At 29.1% G+C, this 15,874-nt stretch overlaps 1 protein-coding gene across 1 annotated transcript in view; it reads right to left on the reverse strand.

Moving 5' to 3' along the window:
- Pdcd4 (Programmed cell death 4) overlaps nucleotides 1-15,874 on the reverse strand; it is a 45,907-nt gene that overhangs the window by 8,504 nt on the left and 21,529 nt on the right. The window contains exons 2-6 of the mRNA XM_075366439.1: nucleotides 15,043-15,206; nucleotides 11,139-11,240; nucleotides 6,447-6,564; nucleotides 5,178-5,560; nucleotides 2,534-2,644 (exon numbers count right to left, since the gene is read on the reverse strand). Of these exons, the coding sequence (XP_075222554.1) occupies nucleotides 2,534-2,644; nucleotides 5,178-5,560; nucleotides 6,447-6,564; nucleotides 11,139-11,240; nucleotides 15,043-15,206 (878 nt within the window). The remainder of the gene's footprint in view (nucleotides 1-2,533; nucleotides 2,645-5,177; nucleotides 5,561-6,446; nucleotides 6,565-11,138; nucleotides 11,241-15,042; nucleotides 15,207-15,874) is intronic.

Below are 15,874 nucleotides of genomic sequence, written 5' to 3' on the forward strand. Positions count from 1 at the left end.
AATGAGATATGCGTGTATACGTAGACAAGATGTAACAAAAAGTAACTAAAATTAAAATTTTGGTCTAAATGAATTTACTTCTATACAGACTTTGTCTTCAAAGTAGTCTCTGAAAGATGAGAGACTCTCAGAACGTTAATGGAAAGCAGTTTGTTATAAAAGTTCAAATACTGATTTTTCCTTTATTTCATTTATCACTGCAAATTGTTCTTTTAACAAAAAAAAATCACAGGGCACCATATCTGAAAAATGAGGCCGCAGCTTCAGTATGTCTGGAGCGTTACTGTTATGCAAAATTCAACAATTGTTTTCCCAGTTTGTGATAATTTTCTTCAGAGTGTCTAACATAAATGAGGTAAAAACTGCTAAGTAATGTTATTTGTTGTTCATACAATCTTCTGATAAGAATTCATAATGGGCGACACAATTGTAAAAAAAAAGAGGGAATCTTAACATTTGATCGAACTCTGTGGTTTTTTGGTCTTGGTTCTTCAGGAAGCTTCCATCAGGATGATGGAACTTCATTTAAATATCATAATCATACACTCGCAATCTGTCATATGTTATGACAATAATTCTGAGTAATCAACAATGACAAATAACAATTGTTCTGTGATATATGAAATTCGACAATTTTGGAACAATGCTGCTACTCATTTCATTACTGAAGTGCAAGTCAAATTATTTCATACAAGCTGTATGAGATTCCAACTCTTCAGTAACTTCTCAAATTATTGATCATAATTTCCTTTATTTTGTCAATATTTTTTCAGTTAGGACTTCCCACCTTTTGTTGTTTTCAATGTCTTCATGGACCTTTTTTAAACTGTTTGTACCATTCATAAACCCTTGGTATCATCATAACATCTTCGCCAAAACCTTTTTCTAACATATCAATAATTCACTGCATTTATATTCCATTTCTAACAAAAATGTAATGCAAATCCTTTGTTCAGTCATTCCCAAACAAAATAGATTGTCACATGTAATAAAATACATCTAAATTACTTGGCTTCTAAATTTGAACTATATCTCTAATATAGCTGAAAATATTAATATACATTATAGATATTCTTATAGTGACATTAACAGACATAAAATAATTTTTATAAATCTCAATACTTAATAAATTACCTGAGAAAAGAAGACAAAATATTTTTCACTTATCTCCATATCATTAACAGTGTAATCCATTATACATAGGAGAAACTAACAGCAGTCAGAGTAAAAAATATTTTATATAAATAGTTTGCATCTTAGTTAAATATCAGAAGATAATACTTCAAGATAAACGGTATGGGCTTAAAAAAATGTAATTTATTAAAGTTACAATTTCACACTTGATTAATTCATCTGGAATTCAGGCAGGATGCTTATAGAAGAAAATACAAGGTATGAACAAACATGAACTTACATTTAAATTACATTATATACACTACTGATACTAACTCTTGAAATCAGAACTTATTAAGACAGCTGCCCATGGTATATCTGAAGAAGCAAATTCTTCTTATTCAGGTAGAGAAATTACAAGAAGTGAATGATAAATTATGCATATAAAAAAATAAATCAGCACAAAAGAGCAAAACTTTCATAAAAAATATTTACTGCTATCAAAAGAGGTAGTTAGAAAGATATTCTTAAATATACAGTAGCATGCAAATTAATCTGAACACAAAGAAATTTTTTTTTTTTTATTTCTGTTGTGACTACATTGCTTTACCACACACCCATTATCTAAATTTTCCAGGTAATGTGAGGTTATTGTTCTTTGGTTATTTAGCAATTCTCATGTCATAAATAGTGTTTTGTGAAAGTTATTTCATTTTTTTATCTCAAAATCAAATTTTCTTTTTTTCTGTTCTCTGTGACTTGAATATATAATAATGGACATAACTCCAAGTAAGTGTTCAAAAATTGTTTCCCTTTCTGAGCATACCAGTATGAGACACAGCAAATAGCTTCCAAGTGTGGTGTTAGACTAGATACAGTGAACGCTATTTAAAACAATTTAAAGAAAATGGTTCCTTTTCACTCCAAGGGAAAGGCAAATATAGCTGTAAAAGAAAAACTACTCAATACAGGATCGGTTGGTTATTAGTAAGAAAACGTAAACTTGATCCAAAAATTATCTACTGTGGACTTAAATCGAGAAATAGCAGCCTATGGAAGTGTTAGATGCCAACTTCTTGCAGCTGGATGGAAAGCACATTGGCCAGCTAAAAAGCAGCTTTTAACACCAGCAATATCCAATTTTAATTATGTTAAGGGCAATAAGCCAATTAAGTACTACTGATAAATTCTTATATGATTACGTACTACTTGTTTATATTGAGAAGATTCAGGATTGATAATCTTTAAACAAACTCATAGAAAAAAAAACCAAGTAAATTTAACTTCTAGTAATAGCTATAGAATTTTAAGCGTTAGTTGAAAGCAGGTTTAAATTATAGAATACATCAACAGTCATCAATAAAAATTAAAACATCATTTGATTACTACATAAAGAAATAAAACTATTATAATAACATACCCTTTCCATCATATCTGGCGTAATAATAATGGCATCTGATAAAGTCTTCAACAATTTACACATTTTCTCTTCAACATGGCTGTTTATAGATTCTAAGACCATCACTACTGCCTGTAAAACAGATAATTAACATTAAGTGCTTGATAAATGTTTTAAAACTACTTTGAAACCCTAAAAAGATAAAGTATTGGTAAATCATACTGTAAGCATCATTCAATAATTAGAAACTAATGAAAACAGAAAAATTATTTATTCAATGAAAACGAAACCATGCTACTTTTCAACATAATCCCCCCACCCCTTAGACACTTATCCCATCTTTCTGTGGGGGTTTCTTATTCCAGTAGTAAAAAATTGTCCATCGAGATGACTGAACCACTCCAGCTTGGTATGGGATAACACCTACAACCAGACTTTTGAGTACCTTCCTATGTTCTGAGCAGTAAGGGGTGGGTGTTATGCAAATTTATGCCTTCTGAGAGAGAATCAGGATGTTTGCTCCTTGCAGGTTTCACTTTAATATTTTCTGATATGTCACAACTGTACTTGCTATTGACTATATGTTGTTTTTCCAAATAACTGCAATAAATTGAGTCTTAATATTCATAAAACACGAAACGCAGGTTTGTATTTTTTCCTGGCAGGTTAACTCAAATATTTTTGTTTCATATGCTTCATGTTTGGATTCTGGTCCAAAATGATGACTCCAAATTTCATCTATAAGTTATTATGTTATCTATAAAAGCAATATCCTTTTGTAAGGAACTTAAACCTGCTGTTTAAGTTCCTTACAAATGTGTATTCTGATGTCTTCATGAATTTTAGTTGACCGTCACAAATTCACCTTGACAATGTTTTGTTGTGATTCAGCTTATGAATAATGGTATCAACAGTAGTGATACTCGCTCTAAAAATTTCAGCAATTTCCTGAATTTTTATGAATCTGTTCTTGCGAATAAGATCATTCATAATACTATTTTGCAAAGGATCTGTCAAAAGTTTTACTATAATGAAAATAGGTGACACTTGTTCTGCTAAATTTTAACTAGTCAATCCACTTACAACACTCTGTACCATACTGTTTTATTACCTGGGAATGAATTTTACCTAGTTCTAAACCTTCAGAAAAAATCTTTCACAGCAGGCTGTTCTAATTTTTTTTTAAATTTCATCATAAGGGGTGGTTTCTAAGAGTTGAAATGTAGTAAAATATCATAACTTATATTCCACAATATAAAAGAATGTTTATTCTACATATTTAAACATGATTTCAATCTATGAAATGTTTAAATCTATGGTTTTTTAATTTTTTTTAAAAAGGGGTAGTTTTCACCCCTAAAAAACAAAAAGCACATATCAGGAACATTACTTGAAGCAGAGGGTTAGATAAGCTTAATTATAAATTTTCATGAAAACTAATGTCCGAAAGAATTCTGAGATAATACTCTATTTTTACTGTTAAACACTGGACTACTTGTTGATTAGCTTTAATTGAAACCTATGAAAAATCTTTAATATGTTTTAGAAGGATGTCTCACAAATTTACTTTCAAAATTTTTTGTATTTGTATGTTTTGTTTCTAATTCAAGTTGAACTTCTCAAATTTGTGTTTAATTTTAATAGATGTTATTTACATCAATTTTTTCAGAATTCTCAATGAAGTTTAGTGGAAAATGTTATTTGTTACCAACTTTATTACCAAATTTTATTTGTTTATTGTATTTTATAACAAACCTAAAAAAATATTTTTTCCAACAGGAAGTTTTTGTGTTTTATCCTGTTTTCCTTAAAACCTAATTGTGAGATCTGGGACCACTTTTATTCAATTTCTTAGATAATAAACCATAAGGAAGTGCATCAAATTTACCCCTTGATTTGTATCCCAAGAATTTTAGTACAGTTTAATTTTACAGACTGAGCATAAAACAGAAATAAACGTTTCACGACCCAAAACTCATAAACTGTTTTCTGACTTATGGTTTATATGAACTTTTTTCTTATTTTTGGCTATAAAATTATCTTCTGCGAGATTGCTGCCATACAATTTGGAATCACATGTATATACGAATTCCAACTCAGTAGAGAAGTTTAAAGTTACATAAATCTTAAAGTTGTGTGATCAAATTAGCAGGAAGTGTTGCCTCCTACTTAGTTTGATAACCAGCTAGTGGAAAATAGGACATCACCAGAAAACATTTCTAAACCAACATATTACATCACTGTGTTTATCTTACTCATTTGAGTAAAACAAAAATGGAATTCAGAGAAAAACCTTCAAGAAGCCTTTATAAAATAGCAGTCACGTTATCTTGACTACATTTAGCAACTTCTTTTTCCATTTTTTGGTAATAACAATTGAATTAAAAAAGCGTAATGATAGATCTCCAACAGTATTATTAAGTGCAGCAATCTGCAGTGAAACAGTCCAAGGAAATACTCACATAATTCACACATCAGAATTTTTAAATATTGTAAAATAAAATATTCAGTCAAATAAATATAATTTTCTCACAGATTACCACATTTTAGTTTCATTATAAATCTATGTAAAATAGTTTCCTAGCATAAATCAAGCACTTTATTTACAAAAATGTAGGTAAAAAAAGCGTGCAACTAAACACAATATAAAACTCATAAAATTTACCTCATATACAAGTTCATGATGGAAATGAGGAACTTCAAGTTCAAGAAGACATCTAGTAGCTTCTTGTGTATCTTCAGAAGATAAGTACTCTTGCAAAAGTAGATTCATTTGTCTTATAAGATATTTAACAGGGCGTAATGCACCACCGATACCCCAAACATTATCCAATCTGACCAGACCATGCTTCATAGATAAAAGTGTTTCTGCTCGGCGTACAGCTTCTACTGCATGATCAGATTCTACTTTTGAACGGTAATATTCTATAACTTTTGGAGGTAAGCAGTCATCTGCTACAGCTCTTGCTAAGAAATTGCCCAACAATGTTGGTGCATCAGGTGTATCCAATATCAGATCAGGCAAATTCTTCAAGAGTATATCAAAAGCTATAAAAAGAAAGAAAAAATATAAATTACTTTCTACATCACAATGATAAACACTGAGTTCAAATAACAACTATTATCTAAAAACTTAGTTATCTTTAAAGTTAAACAAAATTTCTAAACTAACTTGAATCATTCTCCTAGTCATCAGTAGGATGAAATGTGTTTCCTACAAGTACATTAGTTTTCAAATAACTATTCCAAAAGTTATTTCTGTCCTTTGGACACAAGGGTACAGAAATCTGGAGTTCTAGATTCTTTTTAGCACTGCAAAAAGTTAACACCTTCTAAGTTTATTTGCTTCACAACATAACAGTTTTAGAACACTTCTTCTTTCTACATACTCGGCATTCTTATTAATAATAATCTAGACAATATCAATAAAAATAAAAGATATATATATATATATATATATATTATATACATACACACACAATAACCTTTCGTTATCTGCAATTTCAATTATTCAATTCCAATAACTGTTGCTATACAAAAATATGTTAATAACAACCACAACATTATTTATCATTCTTTATTTGATTAATCAAAAGATGAGAGAAAATTATATGAATGAATTTCAAAGCATTACTGCAAGAGCTAAAAAAATTAGCTGTAGTGCTTCTAATAACAAAAAATAAGGAAAAATTCACATTTTAATTTTAATACCACTGAAATTTTTACTTAAAAACACAGTATGGAAAACTGAATACTGATTTCTAGAAAAAATAAAATCTGTACACAATTGCCATATTTTATTATATTCCAAACTGTTCTATATATAGAAGTGAAAAATTACAAAAACTGAAAAAAGTACAGTATAAAAAGTAACAAAATTATGTTTATTAAATTTAAATAAAAGCTCTAATCAAGTAATTTATAAAAGACATACCAATGGTTATATCCCTCTGTTTAATGAGGTGGCTGTACATGTCAGAGATCAAAACAGATGTCATTTCACGGTGAGATGGTTTGTGATCAAATGCTATTTCTACAGCCAATAATGGGATCTGTAAAAATTTTATAAATGTAAAAACACTACCAATAAAGTTTCAATAACACAATTCTAATTCTCACTCATTTGCAGGAATTCTTTCAGTTTCTAATTTTAACTTAAAAAGAATTTTGTGAACACAATAACAATAATCTACTGCCAACAATCATTATATTTTTTTTTCTACCAATACTATATAACAGTATTTAACAACTCTGTCAATGAAAGAGAAAGAAAAACCTTTACACTTATTCCATAATGTAAATTTGGTTTTACTAATTATAAACAAAATGGTTGTATTTATTATTACTATGTAACTTATTTTCAAAAGTAATTATTTATGTTAATTTTCATTTTTTTTACATTAATCTTACAAACAGAAATTAAAATATGGACATTTTGAAGGCTGAACATAATGGATTTTATTACCTACAGTAATACGACGCTTTTCCTAGATTATGCTGATACATGTTCATTCAGTAATGAAATTGATATTTGTTATCAACAGGCTTCTTTTTTTTTTTTACTGTTTTAGTCTTCGGTAACTACCGTACAGATAATACTTCAGAGGATGAATGTATGAGTGTAAATAAAGTGTAGTCTTGTACAACCTCAGTTTGACCATTCCTGAGATGTGTGGTTAATTGAAACCCAACCACCAAAGAACACTGGTATCCACGATCTAGTATTCAAATCCATGTAAAAATAACTGACTTTACTAGGACTTGAATGATGGAACTTTCGACTTCCAAATCAGCTGATTTGGAAAGACACGTTCACCACTAGACCAACCCAGTGGGTTATTAGCTACAGACATATCTTTACACTTATTTACAGTAAGTAATAACATGTTTGTTATACTTTATGCAGTTCATCTTTAGATGGCTTTATATTGTAATCATAAATGGTCACTTGATTTAATAGTAGTGGCTGTGAATTAACCGAGCACAATAGTTTAATTACTAATCCAGACTTTAAAAATTCTAAAACATAATTGAGTAATTCCATGGTTGTGGAAATGACATGGTTGTGGAAATGACATGAAATTCTATGATAGATTCAAGGTTTCTGTTGTTCTATAGAAACAAACACATAAGGAAAGTTAAAAACACATTTATTTCCCAAAACAAAGGTGCCTAGTTTCATAAACACTACCTTTTACATGAATATATTTATTGATTTTGATTATCCAAACAAGAATTTCTCTACTGTGAAGTAGAGATACTGTCTTCCATCACTGTTGATTAAGCATCAAACAAAAAGCAAATTTGCAACTTTATTAAAAAAGACTCAATAAAACTCTATGGTTTAAGAAAAACTGTTGAGCTAGATTACGTAATCAAAGAACATAGCTCAGAAAATAAGATCATGGAAGAATAATAGACCAGATATCTGGAGACCATCGAGAAAGTTTTATATTTCCCACTCTGACATGGAGCACTGAAAATTACTTACCATTATCAAAGAATATATATTGCCAGGTACAATTATAACTGCTGGCACTATTCACAAACTGCAAGATTTCAACATTTAAAAATTAAAACAGCTATAACTTTGTTGATCCATAGATGGATGAAAAATATAGAAAGGTTTGGCACATATCTTGATACAGTTGCTGTATGGATCATTTTATTTAGACTGCTTAGCTAAATTATTTTTTTTTTAAAGAACTACTAGTAAAAGAATTACTAAGTCCATTATTTTTCTACTGCAATCAATAAATTGTATAATGGAAAAGCACTGGCAAAATCACAGATAGTGGTTGGCAAGGGAAAAGATTCAGAGAGCTTCTCGGATCACCTTACAGTATTTTTGATATTTCTCATTTCTGACTAAATTAAGCTCTAAAATCCAAAACAATTAAGAAACATATTTTCAACTGAGAAAACTTAAGATTTGGGGAGTAATAATGAACAATTACAAAAAAGTAATACAATTTGATTGCAATTCATTGATTTAGACGAAAAAGCTGTTGAAAAAACGTGGCATTAGCTTAAATTATTGTTTGGGATTCTGGAGTTAAAAAAAAAGTTTCTGAATACTGAACTAAAAACAAATTCAGTACTTACTCGGAAAAACTGATCTAAATTAACCAAAATTTCACTTGTCCAAAATTGGAAATTTTTAGATGTCAGATAAGACCTTAATGATTTACTAATCCACAAATTTGTTTACAGCTGTTTATAAATCTGTTCATACCTTTACATATTCATACAACATACATTAATTAATATTGAAATACGAGTTGTGTAAAATAAAATATGAGTTGATGTAATGAGAATTCATATTTCTTTCTTTTAGGAAACTAGTTGTTCTGGGCTTTAATTGGGAAATATCTTTTACTGGCTTCTCTGTCAGTGTTTGGATAAACTTATCTATCACTAAAATATCTATTTTAATAAGCAAGATATTTAAGTCAATACTGTGAACTTCAGAGATCTATAAATTATTTTCATTTTTATCTATAATTTATTTAATCTCGGTTATGTTTTTTATATTCCAATTAGTCCTCCTCTACAGTTTTCATCCTCTACACATTCCTTTAAGATATGAGGAGATAACCCCTATGCTTTTCTAAAATATAAGCATAAAGATTTCTAAATATATATATATATATATATATAAATTTTTGTTTTGAATTGCGTACTGTAAATGAAAAGAAAGAAGGAATGTATTATTCTGTATATAAAGTTGAAAAATGGACCTTTGCAAAAACATCTGATATCTCAGTAAACTTTTTTTTGTAATTTCTGTGATATCAGATGTTTTAGAATGGTCCATTTTTCAACTCTATACAAAATAATATATTCCTTGTTTTTTTCCATTCACAGTACATGATTTAAAACAAAACATTTGTACATATATAGAAAAGTTGAATATTAAAATTTTTTTAATCCAATATGCTAGAACTAAAAGTTATAAACAATCATTTTCTTTTAATTAAATAAAATACATACCAACGAGAAATAAAAAAAAAATACATATTATTTCTCAATGTTATATAACAGAAAGGTTGAAAAACAAAGGTTTGTTATAATTTTTTCTACAATATGCCAGAGCTAATTTTTTTCAAGATGTCTACCATGATTACACTTATCTGTTTGGAACAGCTTTGCTGCTGACTAGACTATTAATAGGTCTGGTGATAATATTACAGGATACTCCAAAGTTTTATCATTTAAAAATTGAAACAATACATTACAAAGAAAAATGAAAAAAAAAATGATTAAAGATAGCTGAGACAGTGATTTAGAAATATAATCAAAATACGTTTTGAATGACATAGAACAGTGACAGAGTGCATGTTTAGTTTTTTAAATTCAGAATAAAATAGATTCACTTGTAATAATTTAAGCAATTTATTTATAATTATTTTACCATTTACAAGATTTAGTAATAGAAAAAAAGTACAAAGAAAGAGTAAGTAATTTATCTTCTTGAGTCAGAAGCAATCGTGAGCTAAAATAAACTGCATTAAACTGTATAAAAATAAATGCATGTAAAATGAATGGAAATGAACATGCAACAGATTAGCTAATATGGCTTACTGTCAACTGCAATAGGCAATATTTCAAAACCAGCCTAATCAAATTCAAATTATTTATCCTCCATTAATACATTCATAAACATAGTACAGTTTTAAAATAAATGTTGTCTTTTATGAGAATTAATCATGGTAAAAAAATCATGTAAACTGTCATTATTAAAACATAAACACATTGGATTAAAACATAATCCATTCTATATAAATACCCTACCCTACATATGTAAATAAATATCCTCATATAATTATAAATATGTTCTTAAACAAGTGAGTATACATTCAACAACCAGCTGAAGATAGCAGAAATAAAAATAAAATTCTGATAATAGTACAAAGAGCTTATTTTATTTTCAAAAACTTTTATATTTACGAAAATTTAGAAATGGAACGAGAATGAGATTAATTTTATAATGGGTTCACTAGAAATCAGATGAAATAAAATAATTATTATTTCTTTAATTTTTTTTTCTTAAATAATTATAGATGTAATTTTAAGTATTTTACACAGGTATTTATACAAAATTATGTAATTACTCTGTCAATGATGGACAGCACTAAAAAATTACAAGAAAAAAAGAATGAAACAGATAGGAGCTCCTATATCTTTATTTAAGATTATAACCTTCCATTTTCAATACAGATTCAAGGCTTATCTCAACAGATGTTTGTTAAAAAAATTAAATTTTTCTCTTATTAGAAAACAATATCACTGAAGATAGAAAAGAACTGACAATGAATAGTAGTAAATTTCTTGCTATAATGGACTTTCATTTTAAAGAACATTGTATTTTCAAGTATTTATTAATGTTTTACATTTTATTTTTAAATGAAACCTTGGTTAACTGGTATAATTTTTTCCACTTCAAAACAAATATAGACATAACAACCTTTTACCAACAAAATACAGTCAAAAATAGAATTATTTTATATGAAAAAATACAAATAAAAGTCTAAAAAAAATATTGTTTTGATACTGAAATGCAACATACGTTGTAATATTTTACACACCTGTTAGGAATTTTTTTTTTAAATATCATAATTCTTACCATATATCCCTTAGATTTTACATGCAATTCTTCAAATGCCAATTCTGCTTCACGAGTATCACCGTGTTCAAAATATTCTAAAATAATTGCTTCACCACATTTCTGAAAAAAAACCGAGGAAAAGATTAATTCTGTAAGAACTTACTAATTATTTTAAACCAACATTTTTTTAATTTCTTACTCTACTAGTTTTAAAACAGAACTAATATGACATATCAAGGTTACAGGCATATATCCCTTTTCACAGATTTCTATGAATTGCTCTTTCATACTATAAGAAATATATTATTGCTCATGTATTGTATTAACAGTTAAGTTAAATATACTGAATAATTTTAATGATTAATTACAACCAAAATTGTTTTATCTGTAATAGGTAGTATTTAAATAATGGCAGAAGTCAAATAAGGAAGGTGAATATTTCAAAATAGGTTATAAATTTAGAAGTACTCGTACTAAAATTCTGGAATCTAAACACAAACCTAAAAAAATAATGAAGTTTCAGTTTAACCAAAAACAGGTATTGTGGACAGAATACAGTTCTGAAGCAGAAATGATGATGTAACAACTAATTATTTAAAATGATTTATGGATTAAAAGGTAACAATAAAGAAGAAATGCACAGCTGGAGCAGTAAAAAGAACAGCTATACACAATTACTTTTACGTACAATATAATTAAACAGAAATTGTAAACTACTTATTTATATTTTATTTACATATTATTTTAAGTATGCTTAATACCTCAAAATACTTGAACCTCTATTAAGTTCTTTATTGTACAGATTAAATTATTAACATATTTTACTGTAAGCTAGAACATATGTTTAGAGTTCTTAAATATTAACCTCCTTTCTAATTAATGTACTGTTTGATATACACATGATATTTGCTTTAGAATATTACTAATAAAACATACTCTAGAATGGAAGTCTTTAAAAAAAAAAGGATCTAACAAAATAAGACAAAAGGTCTTATACATAAATTTGAAATGTTAATATGTACTTTCTACCACATTTTGAAATAACCAATTTCTCTTGATACAATGTAATTTAAAGTTACAATTTTAGCACACTATATCAAACTATGTCACTCTTAAAGTAAAGTTTTAATATTTGAGTGTGTAAATTGCAACTTTAATGAAAAAAAAATTATGTGATACATATTTAATAAATTATGGAATATGTGTTACAAAAAATACAAGAATTCTCAAAGTTTTTTAATAACTTATTTGGTAGTGTTGGCTATTTTGTTCTATCAGTTGGATAATAACAAGCAATCCAGATAATGCTAAACCAATGCACATCATGCTGCAGAATTGGGAAGAAACCTTATGAGAGGTGGCTGAATAATAATTCACAGTTGCATATAACTTGCAAGTGAAAAGAGTATGGCATAACTAGTCAAACGAAAACCCATAGTATTTCTCTTTAATTGGAGAAAGAAGTGAAAATCACAAGAGTTCCAAATCCAGTGAGTATGGAGGGTGTGGAATAGGTTCAAATTTCAACTTCACGAGTCTTGGCAATTGTACATTGTGTGTGTATATGTGTGTGGGGCCGAGCACTACCATAATGTAGAATAATCAGAATTTACAGTTGATTAAGGTTACACGCAGGTTTGTCCAATACATGCTTGAAATCTCAGAATACTGTCAATGAGAGGTCATCCTCAATATTTACTTCACCAGCTTTTGATGCATAAAATTTTATTCCTCACCTACCCACAATACTTCAATCAACAGTTCCATTACCATAAATGAATTCATAATTTTAGACAACGATGAAATAGGGAAATGAATCTACAAGATGGCAGCACTTATAACTTCATGTAGCATTTTGTTCTCCCTTCATGCATTACATTTCAGCCGTAATGTCTATTTTTATCACTCAGCCTAATTCAGGCTAACATCCAAAACTGTTGAAATTGTTGCTTAAGCACATTCCAGAAAGCCAATGGATGTGTCAATGGAAACTTTGGAAAACTGAACAAGTTATTCTGAATGATTGTTGAGTTACTATGGGGAAAATCACAGAAAGCATTATTGTTGATGCAGTGCATAAGATTATCCACAATGACTTATAATTTATTAAGAAAATAAATATGATTGTTAGGTACTGAACATGTTACGAAGGTATAGGTACTGAACATGTTACGAAGGTATAAAAACATCAAAATTACAGATCTGTATACAACTGAAAAATCATTTGATCATGTAGGTGAATCATTTCTTAGTTAAATAGTAACACTTAATAAGATATGGAAATACCATTACGAAACAGACTTGAAAAATGCAAAGACACAGAAATGAAAAGTCCCAACATAAAAAGTCCTACTTTTTTGTCATTATTTTAAAGTCAATGTACTGTCAACAGTGTTAATTATTTGGAGTTTGTGGAAAATTTAAAAGTGGTATTCACATTGAATATCCACTAATGTGGATTTTAAAAAAACAAATGATACTTCAACACAACAATGCTGACCCTCATAGTGCCAAGCAAGTAGTTTAATGCCCACGAGGGATATCTAGTAAACACCGCTGGGAAATTTCTGTTGTTAATTTTGGCGAACCTGTGTTGTTCATGTCCATACTAGTAATGTATATACTGAATTGTTGTCTGTGTCATATTGTAATATCTTTGAGTACACACGAGTTATTACATTATAAAATGAATAGGAAAATCGATATTGCCACCAACTGTGAAATACGTGAATTCATATATTTTTTAAACCATCAGAACGTGAAGCTGGCTGAGATTCATAGGCAGTTGGTTGCTGTGTCCAGTGATAATGTAATGAATGAAAGAAATGTCCAAAAATGGTGTGAAAGATTTAGAAATAACAGAATTAGTGTGCATGATGAAAAACATTTGGGGAGGCCCTGGATAATCACAGAGGACTTGAAACGCATTGGTGGTGAAATCAGAAAAGATCGCCGCTCAACGATTTCTGACCTGAACCTTCTTTTTCCTGATGTTTTAAGAGTTGTTATTGGACACACTGTTCATGGCCATTTAGGCTTCAGAGAGGTTTGTGCACGTTGAGTTCCGCACGTCTTAACAGAACGTCACAAAAAATCTGAATAGCTTTGGAAATTTTGATGCACTACATATAAAAAGGTGATGAATTCCTTAATTCAATTGTTACCGGTGATTAAACGTGAATTTCATATTACACGCCAGAGATAAAACAGCATCAAGTGAATGGTATCATTCTCAATCACCAACGAGACCAACAAAAATCAAGCCACAACCATTTGGACGCAAACTGTTGGCCACAGTCTTTTGGGATCGGTTTGGCATATTGTTCATTGATTTATGCCACGTGGAACAACTATAAATCAGAAGAGCCTACTGCAAAACTCTACGTAGGTTATGTCGCGCCATTCAAAATCGACAATGTGGGCGGCTGACTGATGGTGTCATCATGCTGCACAATAATGCATGTCCACATGTGATTTACAGAGAACATTTGGAGGGGAAATTTATGATCACCCACCACATAGTCCGAACTAGCTCCTCCTGATTATCATTTGTTTGGGAAATTGAAAGAATCTGAGTGGCAAGCAATTTGCCGGTGATAATGAACTTAAAAATGTCATTAATCAGTGGCTAAATGGACTGGTGGCAGAAGAATACAACAAAGGTATACTGAAGCTGGTGTATCGCTGTGATAAATGTCTAGTCATGTGGCGATCATAAAGAGAAGTAGTATAAAATATGTAGTTTAAGAGAAAAAAATATATTTATAAAGTTTTCAAAACTTTTTTACAATGAAATGATATTTACTTTAAAGATAACCTCTCATACAAAACTACTTTTTTTATATACACCAAAAAAGTTTGCTATAAATTACATTACATTAAACCTCTTAAAAAGGAACAATGACAAATGAAAATATCATACCTTCAATTCTTCATCAGAAGCCTCGGGTATTATAGTTTTCAATTCTATGTCACCATTTTCTAATGAATCACTGTCATAATTAGGATCATTTGTATCCATATCTTCTCCCATATCTTCAATCTCTGATCCTAATTTACCCCATACACCTTTTCCTCCAGCCCCACCTGTTAGAAAAAAGTAATACATAAATAAACTAATAAAAGGGACATTCAACAGGAAAGAAATGATGTTAAGACTGCAACAAATTAAAGTACAGAATAATGTAAATAGAAATATAGCCAAGAAAATAATACAAAATGAAAATCTAATAGTTTATATACACTATTATTATACTTATAATGAAATTATATAACAGTACGATATTCTTGTTTATTATAAGCAAAAATAATATACTGTATGACCCAGAATACTACTCTAGTTAATTCAGAAAACTGGTAGTATAATTCATAAAATTGTATTATACAGATATGTGCAGAAACTGTTAACATAATCAAGTATACATTGTTAATGCTGCTAGAATAAAAAACTTTAAATATTGAGACAGGAATGGAGTCTTTTTTAATCAAAATGTTTTTATACCTGTGTAATGATAGTACTAATTTTCCAGCATAACACCCTTTAATTTCAGTTTTATTTTAGAGTTCCTCAAACAGTCAGAATAAAAAGGTCTTCAATCTCCTGCTTTAGTTCTGACATCAATAGGTTATTTACCTTGGAAATGTAGCGTTCCTTACGCTCATTATCCAAGATATCTATTGGTTTGACTCCAGCTATAACACAGACTGCCTCCCGCGAGACTGTTCTATAACCGCCTTAACAGCCAGCAAGAGGA

This window comes from Lycorma delicatula, chromosome 5 (genome assembly GCF_047948215.1).
Source record: "Lycorma delicatula isolate Av1 chromosome 5, ASM4794821v1, whole genome shotgun sequence".
In the NCBI taxonomy this organism is placed as follows: Eukaryota; Metazoa; Arthropoda; class Insecta; order Hemiptera; family Fulgoridae; genus Lycorma; species Lycorma delicatula.